General features: G+C 56.2%; 1 protein-coding gene across 1 annotated transcript in view; it reads left to right on the top strand.

Annotated features, from left to right (window-relative positions):
- Positions 1–959: 959 nt before the first annotated feature.
- LOC133350659 (bone morphogenetic protein 1-like) overlaps positions 960–16,562 on the top strand; it is a 162,558-nt gene continuing 146,955 nt past the window's right edge. Inside the window, exons 1-2 of the mRNA XM_061565261.1 lie at positions 960–1,656; positions 8,500–8,789. Of these exons, the coding sequence (XP_061421245.1) occupies positions 8,615–8,789 (175 nt within the window). The 5' untranslated portion in view covers positions 960–1,656; positions 8,500–8,614. The remainder of the gene's footprint in view (positions 1,657–8,499; positions 8,790–16,562) is intronic.

Here is a 16,562-nt window from a genome sequence, read left to right as displayed (position 1 = left end):
AATTTGAGAGAGTATCACACCGCTGAATGAACCACTGACTATCGTGGAAGTGAATAAGTTAGCAAATTAATCACTGAGTAAAACTCAAATGAGATAGTCGATGAATTTGCGAATTATAACTATTTGCGAAGGAACTTTCCCGCTAGAAGCACAGGCGAATCCACACGAGAATGAGTGAATGGAGGTGCGAATGAAATACTCACGGGGAGAACACGGGTGAACTCAGAAGCGAATGGGTGAATTCACGGGCGAATAATCAATTAATTAATAACACTGGTCAACAACAAAAAATTCTGGCCTGGACTTTTGCAGCTGTTCTAGACTAATTTCAGGGTGCTGATTCCAAATCTGATCTCAGATTTGCTCTATCACATCTAATTTTATGCTATCGGCATACCCCATTTTCATTGATTTTACCCGAAATTAACTCTGTCACTTATGATTGCAAGTTGTTGCGAGTCAGTGACTGCTTTAGTGTTAAAATATGGTGCTGTATTTTTAGGATAGTGTGTTTATAATATCATTTTATGTAGATATCCACATTTATTTAATATTTTTCTTCTGCAGTTTTTATTGAAAATGCAATATTTTATATCTCAAAAACCTGATGTGATAGACAAAAACTGATGCCAGATTTGGAATCAGCACCCCAACGTTACATTACAACCGTTGGAATATATTATGCCAGAAAAAAGTGTGTTGACCAGTGTTATCGGAGGAACAGTGCATATACGGGCCAATGAATATACTGGCGAATCATTGAATCGACACACCAATGCGAATAATGGGTGAATGAACCAAGTGAGCGAAATGAGCCACCGATGAAACGCCGCTAAAGTCACGCTCTCCTACCTCCGAATGAATGCAGTCGCGGGCAAACGAATTAACCGGCGGGTAGGACGCAAACTGAACCGACTGGCGAACGAAATGAGTACATTGCACAAGGCGAGCGAAATGCGCCACTGGGTGTAACGCGCGTGAAATCGCGAATGAATAAATGAATGAAATCGGCACGCCGCGAATGAATGCCCCCACCTAGTGGCACAGAAGCGAACTCGCAGCGCGCGACACGATTTGGCGAGCGCAGAGGAGGCACGCGGTGCGTGACCCGACGCGACGCGCGGAACGAACGCAGGGGATGTCCGAACGAACCGAGTGACCCCCCCCCCCCCGCCGTACGAACCGAGCGACCCGACGAACGCAACGAACGAATGAATGAATTCACGTCGAGAAGAGACGCGAGGTGGGTGGGTGGGTGGTGGTGGTGGTGGGGGTCGCCACGTGTGGAGGAGTGGCCGCCTTGTTGACGCCCCGTAGCGTCACCCTCCCGAGGGAGATTCGCTACAGGAAGCGCCGCCTCGCTCATTCAATAAATCCGCGCTTGCGGCCGGGATGCGGGGCTGATGGTCACTGCCTCCTCCTCCTGCTGCTGCTGCTCCTCCTGCTGCTGCTGCTGCCGCTGCCTCCGGACCCGAGTGCGCATCGCGTCTATGCGCGGCGAGGGAGCAGGGAGCATCGTGAAGAGAGCCTGCAAGGGAAAGTGCCTTCTTACTCCTCCTCCTCTTCGTCCTCCTCCACCTCCTCCTCCTGCTGCTGCTCGTGGTGGCTGTGGTGGTGTCGGTGAGACGCAGCGCTCGGGTCTCTGCTGCAAGCACGGTGAGTCACCTCCCACTGCTGACACGGCTGTCACACTCACACACACACACAAAGACAAAGATGTCCCGTATAGCCTTCATTGACTTTTGGGGCAAGTGTTGTTCGCGAGCACCTATGCACGCACGTACACAGGCAAAGCTGCCCCGTCTAGCATTAACAGACTGTTGGGGCAAGTGCTGTTAGCACCTCTGAAGGTGCTCGCTAACAGCACCTTCATATGTGCGCTCTCAAATGAGTACCTGGTGCGGTGTATGAATATCGCCACTCGGGAGATAAAGGCGGCCGGGTGTGGTGCTGGCCACCGACACCTACGAAGGCTGTGGCCGCCTTCATAGGTGCTCACACACACATTCACGTACAACACACACACATTCACGTACAACACACTCACACACATACACAGACTCACGGAGTGCTGCTTGTGTGTGTGTGCGTCATCTACTGAGAGTGCTGTCACATACGTGCACGCATCGACACACATGCACACACTGACGCGCACAACACAGCATGCGCGTCTGCGTCGTGTGTGCGTGTAGAGCGGTAGTGTAGCGGTGAGCACGCCGCTCTACAATCCTGGCGACCCGAGTTCGCTATCTGGGGAGACAAAGGCGGCCGGGCGTGGTGCTGGGCCACCCACCCCCTCGTGTGCCGCGCCGGCCTTCATAGAAGCTCGCTGACACAGCGCTTGCCCCAACAGTCTGTTAGCCTTTGACGGGGGGGGAGGGGGGTCTTTGTGTTTATTTTTGTGTGGACAATGTAGGAGGCAGTGAGGTGCTCAAGGCAGCTTAGGCACACAAACCCGGAGATTAATTTCAGCCGGGACTGCTCCGGGTCGCAAACCCGGACTATGTAAATGTTCGCAGTCGGCACACCACATCCAGAGTACATCTCGCCGAGGCTGCGTCGCTTTTCTATCGCTTACTTTCCACCGATATTTCAGGCTGACGGACACCTGGGAAATATTCGGCGAGTCGATTCGACTCTGTGCGTGGATAACGGGGTGTTTGACACCACAGCCTCGCAGAATGCGAACAGCGTAGTGTATGCCCCACGTATGAGTGCATACTGTTCATAGCTCGTGTCCATAAACCTACCAATGTTACTCGAGGACGCGTACACATGTACACATGTAGCGCATGTGGGACAGCGCAAAAGGGCTTTTGCGTACTCACACGTGACACGACGGATACATAACAACACAGAATTCACAAATAACACAATGCACTGTTTATGAAACTCTAAAATCAGAGTCTACGCAGCACATCGGGAGTACACTCAAACACGTGTACATTCGTTGACATACGTGAAATACATTATTATCACAGCAGACGATAGCCACTTTGAACGTGCGGTAATATTGCAAATGCGCTCTGTCCACACGCGTACGGAGCAGCGTGTGGACATCACGACATTCCGAAGAGGCGCAATGCCCGTGGGTTGAGAGTTTGAACTTAGCCGAGTGTTGCAGGCAGACCGCCTAATTATCGCGGTCGATCGCTTTCATTTCCACGCGCATGTCGAACGCAATCGCGCTCAGCTATTGTCGAGATAATAATGTTGAACGAGTCCCCCTGCAGACGCTTTGTCAAAAGTCGTCATTGGAAACTGGCCCACTCATGTTCTTGACGACAGCTGCATACACACACACACATACAAAGGACAAAGATCCCCCGTGTAGCCTTAACCGACTGTTGGGGCAAGTGCGACTCGCGAGCAACTATGAAAGCCGGCACGGGATACGAGTGGGGGGGGGGGGGGTGGTGACCAGTACCACGCCCGGCCGCCTTTGTCTCCCGAGTGGCAATGCTCACTCATCTGATGAGGTACCGAGGGGAAGAGCGGTCCACATAATCGACACCGGTGTCCGCCGTGAGCGGGAGTCGAACTCGGGTCGCCAGGTTCGCAGCGCAGTAAGCTCGCCACTGCTCACTCGCGTGTACCCACGACGCAGACTCGCTCTCACCAACAACGCAACACTCACTCCCACATTCACACGTTCACTCACACAAAGACAAAGATCCCACCCCCTTCAGTAGCCTCCACGGGCTGTTGGGGAAAGTGTTGTTAGCGGGCGCATATTCATGCCGGCACGGCACACACGAGAGGGTGATGTGGCCGAAGTCGCGCCCGGTTATGTTGCTTTAGGGAACACCACCGCGGGCACTCACTTGAGGCTGAGTCGACCCGGGAGAGACCCGGTTCACAGATTTGGCTGTGGCCGGTAATTGAACCAAGGTCAGCCGAGTTCGTAGCGCAGTGCGCTACAGTGCACAAACCATCGAGCACACACTTACACACTCAATACACACACACACTCAATACACACACACAATACACACACACACACTCAATACACACACACGCTTACTCAAAGACAAAGATCCCCCGTATAGCCTTAACAGACTGTAGGGGCAAGTGCTGTTAGCGAGCACCCTATGAAGGCCGGGACGGTACACGAGGGAATGGGTGGCCAGCACCACGCCCGACCGCCTTTGTCTCCCCAGTGGCGATGATTAGACACAGCATCCGGTACTCACTTAAGGCTGAGTCGACCTAGGGGAGGTGCAGGACCGGTTCAGATAATCGCCACTGGTGTTGGCCGTGAGCAGGAATCGAACCCGGGTCGCCGGGTGCATAGTGCAGCGTAGCGCTAACCGCTACACTACCGCTCCCCACTTACTCACACACACACACGTATTCACACACACACATGCTCAATTCACACACACGTGCGCTTACTCACACACGAATTCACACCCACAAAGATAAAGAGACAAAGATCCGTCGTGTAGCCTGAAGCATACTTTCCGGATCACTTGCTGTTTGCGAGCACCTATTAAGGTCGGCACGACCCAGACGGAGTGGTGTGGCCAGAACCACGCTGAGCCGCTTTTGTCTCCCAGTGATCATCGCACACAACGCAACAACACACAAAGTGTTCATTTAAGAATGAGTCAAATTACGCGGGATTCCCGGAACAGGTTCTGATATCAATTGCCACTTATGAATTTTTAGCCGTGGCTCGGAATCTCACTCAGTTCCCAGGGTCCCTTAGCGCAGAGCGCTAACCACCGCGCCACGAAACGCACACACACACATCTCACACACGCATCACACACGCACAAACCTCACACACACACATCTCACACACGCATCACACACGCATCACACACGCACACACATCTCACACACGCATCACACACGCACAAAACGCACACACACATCTCACACACGCATCACACACGCACAAAACGCACGCACACATCTCACACACGCATCACACACGCACAAAATACACACACGCACATCTCACACACGCATCACGCACAAAACGCACACACACACATCTCACACACGCATCACACACGCACAAAACGCACACACACACATCTCACACACGCATCACGCACAAAACGCACACTCACACACATCTCACACACGCATCACACACGCACACACACACATCTCACACACGCATCACAAACGCACAAAACGCACACACACATCACACACGCATGTGTGTGATGCGTCACCAGTGGACATCCTGTGGCGAGGTTGCTCCCATCATAGCAATGTGGAATTCCCATGACTCGTTCAGGGGTCACCGGTACATGTGAGCGCTGGAGGATGATGACCGTTCTCATGGCAACACTAGCGCGCGCGTGTGCACGGCGCAGCGGTGGCGTGCTTTAGTTTCCCTGCAGACGACTCGCGGACCGACCACTCGACCACTCGCTGGCAGTTGTGAGTGGTCAAGGTAAAGGAGCGGCCCTGCAACTGCTTTGCTCACGGCGCTACGGGCCGCGAGGCCTCCACGGAGAGCGAACTTTGGAGCGGGCTATTCGGCCTCCTCTTCCGCGATGAGCAGATGCGTCGGAAGACCAATATCATTCATAATAGAGGTTTTATTTTGGGGTTAGATCACGTAAATATATCAATGTTTCGTTAATCCCGCCACCACCCGACAAAGCCAATTAGGATTGTCACAGAAGCAGGAGGATTTCTCCACAAATCTGGCTGTCGCCTGATGAAGCCAGTTGTAATTACTGGCGAAACGTCGTACTCAGATTGTAAATGTTGTGGCTTTGCTCTCCATCACACGGGTGTGCTGTACTAGTAACGAATTGGCACGTTCTGTTTACGTGACAAATCTTACTAGTTGGCTGTGTCGGGTGGTGGCGGGTTTAAAGACACATTTATATATTTACGCGATCTAACCCAAAATAAAACCTGCGTTATGCACACCCGACTTACCCATCGTAGACTAACTTCTGGGCGGAGAGAGGCGGTGGTAGTGGTGGGAGGCATTTGAGAAACGTGCCGTGCTGTTTGATCAACGGCTGCACCGAGAGATGGAATAGAACCGGCGACCTCTGGGTTGCGAGTGCAGCGTGCGAACGAAGCATCGTAACCACCACCACCACCAACCACCACCACCACCAACTACCACCACCAACTACCACCACCAACCACCACCACCACCAACTACCACCACCAACCACCACCAACCACCACCACCAACCACCACCAACCACCACCACCAACCACCAACTACCACCAACAACCATCACCAACCACCACCAACCACCACCACCAACCACCACCACCAACCACCACCAACCACCACAAACCACCAAACAACAACCACCAACAACCACCACCAACCACCACAGCTACACCACTGCGACAACCCCCGCTGCGAGCAGCGCTGTCATTGTGCGCACAATCGCGACCCGTGGAACGGTGGGTCGGGGCAACTCCGATGGACTCTCCCGCAAGAGGTGGCGAGCGTTGTTGGGGCTGGCACGGCGCCGCGTTTGTGGCTCTCGGCGTCGTCCCAGCCGTGGAATTGCCAAGTCTCTGGCATCACGTGTCCCGTAGCTCAATGCCTGCCCAAGTGGCTGCGGCCAAAAGCGCCGCCTACCCCATTCATCAGACCACCACCCCCTCCATCCACCACCACCACCACAGCCTCTGACAAATAAATTACCCGGGTCTAAGAAGAAAATCCTCTTGTGATGTTGCAGTGAGCATTCTTCTGCTTATTATTATTTTTATGAAGATAATGCGTTGCATAATAAAGTCGAGCAGGGTGGCGCTGAGGTCAGAGCACCACACTCATGGTCATAAGGGTGCGAGGTTGAATCTCTGGTCGGGACGGTTTACTGAGCACATCGTTTCTCCGGGGAAAGGTAAATCGAGTACTGTTTTGTGGGGTCAGTGGAGGTTGTCCCATAGAGGCGGTGCTTATCAACAGCAGCGGTACCCACGTGTTCACGTGCAAATGCAGCGAAGTCACCCTGCACCGAGCACGCGTCTGGCATATATTGAACTTCTTTTATACCATGCTAATCGGATGTGCGGTGGAGGGACATTAAACTAAACACAGCAAGCGGTTCTCAAGAAATTCGTTTTCAATCTAGATTGACAAGGGCGTAGCTCCAGTGGCTTACTAATGTCGGAAGGAAGAGCGTTCCAGACGGCCGCAGCAGCGCATCTGAAAGGGCGCGATCCAGCGACCGTCTTTGTTCCATGGCTTCGCCAAAAGCCGCTGATGGCGATCGTCACCGAACGCAGGGGAGGTCCTGAGTAATGAAGTTGAGACTCCGTCATGGAGTGACTGGTCCTTGCCATGGGAATGTGGAATTTACAACAGTGGCAGAGGTGAGCTCCGCTCAATGCTCATTTCACCTTGAACACACTTTGTGATGTTGCAGGAGGGGATTTAAATTATAAGCATATTTATTTATTCATACTGGAGAAATCCGATGAGCTATAAAGCTCTTTTTCCACAACTGTCCAGTAGGCGCGGGTCAGAATGTTACTGCATTGCTTGTTACAGGCTTGCAGGGCGATGGTGCTAATGGCAAGCCTATACCTGGTGCAACATGAAATCACACGGCGATACAAAAACAGCACGGCTTTACTCATTGACACCACATTGGTATGACGTTACAACTGTATAGGCGCAGCCATGCAATGTCTAGCTCTTGGCCACTGCTGGGGGACATGGCCTCCCCTAGCACCAGACATCGTGCTGGAGCACTGGTTCACTGCTGGTCCTCACGGCCATGGCAAGTGGTCCGTGCAGAAACCGGTGAAGATCCGACCTGATTCACTGAACGGCGGTCCACGAATGTTGTTTGAAGGTTGACATTGGTCCGCGGAGCCAGAAAGGTTTGGAACCACTGCTCTCGAAGGTTTTTCGCCTACTCTTCCAAGTTGGCCAGGCGTCTTGGAAGATGTGGGAGTAATCCCACACCTTACCCCACCACACGTGACCTGTCATTCGACTGTGCTGTTCCCATTCTCATTGCCGCGTCGGAACAATCAAACCGGTGACCTCCTGGTCGCATGTCCAGCCTGCAAAACCATTGCGCCGCGGCAGCAGCGTCCCTGCTCACTCAAAGGTTTGCACAAATAGAAAGAGCGCTTCTTCTCGCAATGCATGAATCATGCACGTTACGAATTTACCACCTTGGGGTGCACGAGTGATGCCAGCGTGGACAAGAAGCACTCGCATTTATTTTATTTAACAAATCGACGGAGCAAAGCCTCTGAGCGAAATGATTTGTGGCCACCCCGTTCAATCGAACCCTGCATTTTGGGCAATCATGCGTTCCACGGTCACACCGGCACCAGGGCAAATCGCTCCCCCACAAAGCACCCCCCCCCCCCACACACACACACCCCCGCCTCTACCAGCGACCCACGACCCGCCCCCCCCACTCCGAACACGCGGCACTTGCTCGCTCGCTGCCGCTCACCACCACTGCTCTCCGCTCCAGCCCCACTCATCATCGCCTGCTCCCTGCTGCCCCGCGCACCCCCCTCACTCCGCAGACGCAGCAGCAGCACCCCAGCGGCCAGCCCGGCGCTCTCCCCGCTCCACGAAGCCGGCCCCCCCTCCCCGCACAGCCCAGCCCGTACAGCAACACGCTAGCCTAGCCAGGACAGCATGGCCGGGCCCCGGCTGCCCGTGACGGGACTGCTGCTCCTGCTGCTGCCTCGCCTCGCCCGCACGGACTTTGCCAAGTTTCCACCGAGCAGCAGTTTCAGCAACATCGTCGGCGGCGTTGCTGAGCAGGACGCGGCGGCGGAGGAGGTGGACTACAAGGACCCCTGCAAAGCAGGTACCGTGCTCGCCCACACGCGCGTGCACTCACTCATCAAACTCACTCGCTCCCTGTCATTCACCCACGCGCTCACTGGCCCACCTACTCACCCCACGCGCTCACTGACCCACCTACTCACCGCTCACTGACCCACCTACTCACCCCACGTGCTCACTGACCCACCTACTCACCCCACGCGCTCACTGACCCACCAACTCACCCACGTGCTCACTGACCCACCAACTCACCCCACGCGCTCACTGACCCACCTACTCACCCCACGCGCTCACTGACCCACCAACTCACCCACGTGCTCACTGACCCACCAACTCAACCCACGCGCTCACTGACCCACCTACTCACCCCACGCGCTCACTGACCCACCTACTCACCCCACGCGCTCACTGACCTACCAACTCACCCCACGCGCTCACTGACCCACCAACTCACCCCACGTGCTCACTGACCCCCCAACTCACCCCACGCGCTCACTGACCCACCTACTCACCCCACGTGCTCACTGACCCCCCAACTCACCCCACGCGCTCACTGACCCACCAACTCACCCCATGCGCTCACTGACCCACCAACTCACCCCACGCGCTCACTGACCCACCAACTCACCCCACGCGCTCACTGATCCACCAACTCACCCCACGCGCTCACTGACCCACCAACTCACCCCACGTGCTCACTGACCCCCCAACTCACCCCACGAGCTCACTGACCCACCAACTCACCCCACGCGCTCACTGACCCACCAACTCACCCCACGTGCTCACTGACCCACCAACTCACCCCACGCGCTCACTGACCCACCAACTCACCCCACGTGCTCACTGACCCACCTACTCACCCCACGCGCTCACTGACCCACCAACTCACCCCACGCGCTCACTGACCCACCAACTCACCCCACGTGCTCACTGACCCACCAACTCACCCCACGCGCTCACTGACCCACCAACTCACCCCACGCGCTCACTGACCCACCTACTCACCCCACGCGCTCACTGTCCCACCTACTCACCCCACGCGCTCACTGACCCACCTACTCACCCCACGCGCTCACTGACCCACCTACTCACCCCACGCGCTCACTGACCCACCAACTCACCCCACGCGCTCACTGACCCACCAACTCACCCCACGCGCTCACTGACCAACCTACTCACCCCACGCGCTCACTGACCCACCTACTCACCCCACGCGCTCACTGACCCACCAACTCACCCCACGCGCTCACTGACCCACCAACTCACCCCACGCGCTCACTGACCCACCAACTCACCCCACGTGCTCACTGACCCACCAACTCACCCCACCCGCTCACTGACCCACCAACTCACCCCACCCGCTCACTGACCCACCAACTCACCCCACGCACTCACTGACCCACCTACTCACCCCACGTGCTCACTGACCCACCTACTCACCCCACGCGCTCACTGACCCACCTACTCACCCCACGCGCTCACTGACCCACCTACTCACCCCACGTGCTCACTGACCCACCTACTCACCCCACGCGCTCACTGACCCACCAACTCACCCCACGCGCTCACTGACCCACCTACTCACCCCACGTTCTCACTGACCCACCTACTCACCCCACGTGCTCACTGACCCACCTACTCACCCCACGTGCTCACTGACCCACCTACTCACCCCACGTGCTCACTGACCCACCTACTCACCCCACGTGCTCACTGACCCACCTACTCACCCCACGCGCTCACTGACCCACCTACTCACCCCACGTGCTCACTGACCCACCTACTCACCCCACGTGCTCACTGACCCACCTACTCACCCCACGTGCTCACTGACCCACCTACTCACCCCACGCGCTCACTGACCCACCTACTCACCCCACGTGCTCACTGACCCACCTACTCACCCCACGCGCTCACTGACCCACCAACTCACCCCACGCGCTCACTAACCCACCTACTCACCCCACGTGCTCACTGACCCACCTACTCACCCCACGTGCTCACTGACCCACCTACTCACCCCACGTGCTCATTGACCCACCTACTCACCCCACGTGCTCACTGACCCACCTACTCACCCCACGTGCTCACTGACCCACCTACTCACCCCACGCGCTCACTGACCCACCTACTCACCCCACGCGCTCACTGACCCACCTACTCACCCCACACGCTCACTGACCCACCTACTCACCCCACGTGCTCACTGACCCACCTACTCACCCCACACGCTCACTGACCCACCTACTCACCCCACGCGCTCACTGACCCACCTACTCACCCCACGCGCTCACTGACCCACCTACTCACCCCACGCGCTCACTGACCCACCTACTCACCCCACGCGCTCATTGACCCACCTACTCACCCCACGCGCTCACTGACCCACCTACTCACCCCACACGCTCACTGACCCACCTACTCACCCCACGTGCTCACTGACCCACCTACTCACCCCACGCGCTCACTGACCCACCTACTCACCCCACGCGCTCACTGACCCACCTACTCACCCCACGTGCTCACTGACCCACCTACTCACCCCACGCGCTCACTGACCCACCTACTCACCCCACGCGCTCACTGACCCACCAACTCACCCCACGTGCTCACTGACCAACCTACTCACCCCACGCGCTCACTGACCCACCTACTCACCCCACGTGCTCACTGACCCACCTACTCACCCCACGCGCTCACTGACCCACCTACTCACCCCACACGCTCACTGACCCACCTACTCACCCCACGTGCTCACTGACCCACCTACTCACCCCACGCGCTCACTGACCCACCTACTCACCCCACGCGCTCACTGACCCACCAACTCACCCCACGTGCTCACTGACCAACCTACTCACCCACGTGCTCACTGACCCACCAACTCACCCCACCCACTCACTGACCCACCAACTCACCCCACGTGCTCACTGACCCACCTACTCACCCCACGTGCTCACTGACCCACCTACTCACCCCACCCACTCACTGACCCACCAACTCACCCCACGTGCTCACTGACCCACCTACTCACCCCACGTGCTCACTGACCCACCAACTCACCCCACGTGCTCACTGACCCACCTACTCACCCGACCCACTCACTGACCCACCAACTCACCCCACGCGCTCACTGACCCACCAACTCACCCCACGTGCTCACTGACCCACCAACTCACCCCACGCGCTCACTGACCCACCAACTCACCCCACCCACTCACTGACCCACCAACTCACCCCACGCGCTCACTGACCCACCAACTCACTCCACGTGCTCACTGACCCACCTACTCACCCCACGCGCTCACTGACCCACCAACTCACCCCACGCGCTCACTGACCCACCTACTCACCCCACCCACTCACTGACCCACCTACTCACCCCACCCACTCACTGACCCACCTACTCACCCCACGCGCTCACTGACCCGCCTACTCACCCCACCCGCTCACTGACCCACCTACTCACCCACACACTCACTGACCCACCTACTCACCCCACACGCTCACTGACCCACCAACTCACCCCACGTGCTCACTCACCCACCTACTCACCCCACGCGCTCACTGACCCACCTACTCACCCCACGCGCTCACTGACCCACCAACTCACCCCACGCGCTCACTGACCCACCAACTCACCCCACGCGCTCACTGACCCACCTACTCACCCCACGCGCTCACTGACCCACCAACTCACCCCACGCGCTCACTGACCCACCTACTCACCCCACGCGCTCACTGACCCACCAACTCACCCCATGCGCTCACTGACCCACCTACTCACCCACGCACTCACTGACCCACCAACTCACCCCAAGTGCTCAATGAACCACCAACTCACCGCTCACTGACCCACCTACTCACCCCACGTGCTCACTGACCCACCAATTCACCCCATGTGCTCACTGACCCACCTACTCACCCACACACTCACTGACCCACCAACTCACCGTTCACTGACCCACCTACTCACCCCACGCACTCACTGACCCACCTACTCACCCACGCGCTCACAGACGCCGGGCTTAGGAAGAGGGACGTGGGTCGGGGTGTGGGCACTACGCTGGGTGAGTGGCCCCGCTCGCTGCTGTGGCTTGGTGAGGGTTTCTCTTCACCGCACAGGTGACAGGTGAGCGGGGAGGCCATGGCGCATTCTGCTCTCTCTCTCACCAGGCTGTCTTCCTACTTTGTGAGTGTGTTTGTGTGTTTGTCTCTGCGTACTTGCCTCCTTTGTGTTGTGTTTGTCAATGCTAGTTGCTCGCGCACGGCACTTGCCCCAGCAGTCTGACCCTGCACGTGCCATGGGCTGCAACACCACATGGAAGAGCTTTATCTCCCTGTGTTAGTGTTGGGAGCAGTGGTTCTGGCAATGGACTATAGACTCGGTAAATCCGGGATTGAATCTCAGACATTGGTAACGTCAGTGGCTCGTGCTATCTGAACCTATTATGGGCGTCCCCTAGATTGACTCGGCCTTAAATATGAATACTGTGCAAGCCGTCGATGTGTGAACATCAGCACGAGGGAGCCAGTCGTAACAATTTGCCCACCGACGGCACTTGCCACTTGGCCCGACAGTCACCGACAACTAGCCGGAGATGTTCATCAACGAGTGCCACGGGCGATCCCTGGGGTCCATGGCCCCGATTCGGGCAGCGGCGAGCGGTGAGCTGCGTTCTCGCCGTCCCCGTTTGTGTGGCGCAGATCTCCTATTGCAAAAAAACAAGTTTCATCTCAACGTGTTCTCGCCGAGTGACGACGATGATTGCGAGAATCTGACGACAGTAACACGGGTGACAACTCCGTTCCACATTCGCACACAAAAGGCAAAGATGGAGAGAGATAAAAGTCCGTCAGATTGCTTCTCCGTTTCGAGTTGACGATTCATCCAGAGCCACGCAGAGCCTCTCTTCTCCAGCAGACAGACGGAGAGGTCACCGGGGGCCGTCACTGCCCGAATGGCGCTTGGCGAGACGCACGGCAGAGGAGTGCTGCTCGGGGCCGCGCCGTGCGGTACACCTTGGTCGCACGCTCCCCTGGCCCTCCGTGCAGGATAACCGTAACGAGCATCGAGCCGCGGGATATCACGCGGATCTTCCCCCTTGTTTGAGCTAATTTTTCAAGCACCCCCCCCCCTGCCCCCAGCTGATGCCGCTCGTTTAAAGGGATTGTCTCGGGGGTTGTGCATGCGGTCAATGTGTCCGTGCGGTGAAGAGTATGACGAGGGGTGAAGGGGATGGTGAGGGTGCGCGCGCACGTGCATATGGTGGCGCGGCGTGCCGTGCCGGACTTCAGCGGTGCTCGCTGACAGCGTCTAAGTGTGAACGCATTTGGGGGGGGGGGGGGGGGTTGGCGTTGTGTATCTTAGGGCACGGGAGGGATTGATTTCGAGGTGGTGTGTGGAGGGGGAGGAGGAGGTGTGCGGTACGAATCCACGGAGATGAGGCCACAGAACGGTGATGGTTGTTTAACCGTGTGAGAATTCAAGAGATAACGGATAGTCCCGTTTGCAAGAGCGACCTGGCTGACCTGCGTATGAAAAAACGTAATGGAGAAGGGAGAGAATGTCTGCTGACCACAGCTGGTACGAGCGAGGCTGCCGAGGCAGCATATTCTCGACCATGTGTGTATGTATGTTGAACTTCTTTCGCTCCGTGTGTAGCCAGTCGTGTTAACAGGAGGCACGTGGGGGGGGGGGGGGAAGGACAACAAACCATGACGTTCAGCGGCTAGAGCGAGAACGAACACAGTTTCCATTGCGCCAAGAAACCCCTCGACCGCGTGCGACAAGCATATCTATGCCGGAGATTATTTTCACCATCGGTTTATGAGCGCAGGCATCGGCCACCAGATTGAGACAGTCAAAGTCGCTCGGGCGCGACGTGCCCTCTCGTGGGCTCCAATCCTGGGCGAGTTGCCCGGGGATTTGAACCCAGGTTGTGCCCAGCACCGCCGAATTCCCTGCTTCTCCGGTCTCGTGAAGCCACCAGACGCACCGTTCGTGCGAGCAACGTGCCGCGCGCTAGTGACTCGGTCGTTGCCCGTGCGAAGCGTGGCTTCTCGAACGGGTGAAATTAGGAAGCGCAAGAGAGAAAGCGGTGGCGAAATGGCTACGGAAATAAAACGGCGAATGAAACGCGAGAAAGCTTTCGGGGAAACGTCTGCGGACGTGGATGGGTTCTTTTTTGCGCACGCAGCGCTCGCACCGTTCGGGTAAATTCCGTTTCTGCGCGGAGGTCCCGGTGAGAATGCCGCTGACGAGTCCCGCTCGGAGTCCACGCGTCCGTTCGAGCGATTGTGCTGCTCTCCTCCGACTCGGAGACCGTTTCCGAATGTTGCCTTGCTTCAGGAGAGGTTGCGTCCGTCGGCGATGTATATACACACGTGTCTACGAAGTGTCATGTTAAACAAAGATAACTTGCCCCACGGAAACCCTGGGTTCGAATTCCAGGTTCTCGCGAGGAGCGAGCTTTGATGGCCTTGTGGCAGTCACCGGTGACTGCACGTAAATTATTGTCGTGACCGTGCGGTTTCGCATTCCATTCTCTCAGGCTCGGATCACAGCACTGTCTTACTCCGCAAGGCGTGGGCTCTCTCTGCGTGGTGGAGAATGCCCGCGCAAAAAAAATATATAACCATTGCGATGATGGAAGCAGTTTATGGCGATGCAGAACGCACCCACTGTGTAAAATGTGCTCGATGTTAAAAGCTTAGCCAAATATATTCAATTGTTTGCTGTCTCTGCGATGAACCGCAACGATAGCGAATTGCGTCATCACATTTGTCACTGCAGAGAACAGTTACAGTTTGTTATTGGTATTGAAATGATTAAACATCGACATCAGCGTATTAGTCATATGTATTACGAGTTGGTTAACACCCGCTTATGAACGTTAGTCGGTAAACCAATGTTGATAAATAAATAAAAAACATACTCGTAAGTCACTTACGTTTTAAAATACAATTAGATTAACAAGCCTATCTAATGTATAGTTCAGAGGCGTCGTGCTCGCAGTTAAAATGTGTCGCACCTCCCAGACCAGCGTTGGGTTGTGCTCTTCTCCATCGTCTGTCCTGAGCCTGTGGTGACAATTCCACACTCGCATGGCGGGAACAAGTCTCCCGAATAGAACACACAACGTTGACTTCCTACAAAGTAGTACTCATTTTATCTGCCCCCTGAGGGATGATAGGCCGAGTCGACCCCCGTGAACTCACGACTGTCAGCTTGCAAATCGCACACCCTAAACCTGCAAGCTTGCACCCAACTAGACTACTTTAATGTTCAGTTCAAACGCAGCCAGGCTCTGTCAGGGGTCCGAGCCGTGAGCCTGCACCGATGATATCCCGGGCGCCGCAGTGGCGAGATGTTAACTACCTCGCCCGGTATGCAAGGAAGTCGTGGGTTCTATCCCAACCCTGACGCCTGCTGCTGTGTATTTGGAGTTTGCGGTGTCTCTCTCTCCCCGTGGTCGCGTGGATTTTTCTCCGGGTCCTCCAGTTTTTTTCCTCCGCATTTAGAAACACGCGGTTTTGAGTATTTGGCCGCTATAAATGTCCCCACACGGTGATAAGCCACTTCGTTGAGCTATCAATTGTGGCCAGGTCGCTTCTGGAAAAAAAAGGGCCTTACCTGTTAAAATAAAAAAGTTTCGTTTCGAATCTGGGTTTGAGCGGTGCGTGTGCGATGCGGTGCAGTCGCCACGAACGCACGTTCAATGAACAAGGTTGGCTCCGTACGGCGCGAAAGAAGTTCAACATACGTACAGTACTCAAAAGTGCCGGTGGGTTT

This window comes from Lethenteron reissneri, chromosome 34 (assembly GCF_015708825.2).
Source record: "Lethenteron reissneri isolate LAM-NWPU_2019-01 chromosome 34, ASM1570882v1, whole genome shotgun sequence".
NCBI lineage: Eukaryota > Metazoa > Chordata > Hyperoartia > Petromyzontiformes > Petromyzontidae > Lethenteron > Lethenteron reissneri.
The sequence above is the reverse complement of the archived record's forward strand: the minus strand, read 5'-3'. Positions and strand labels throughout refer to the sequence as shown.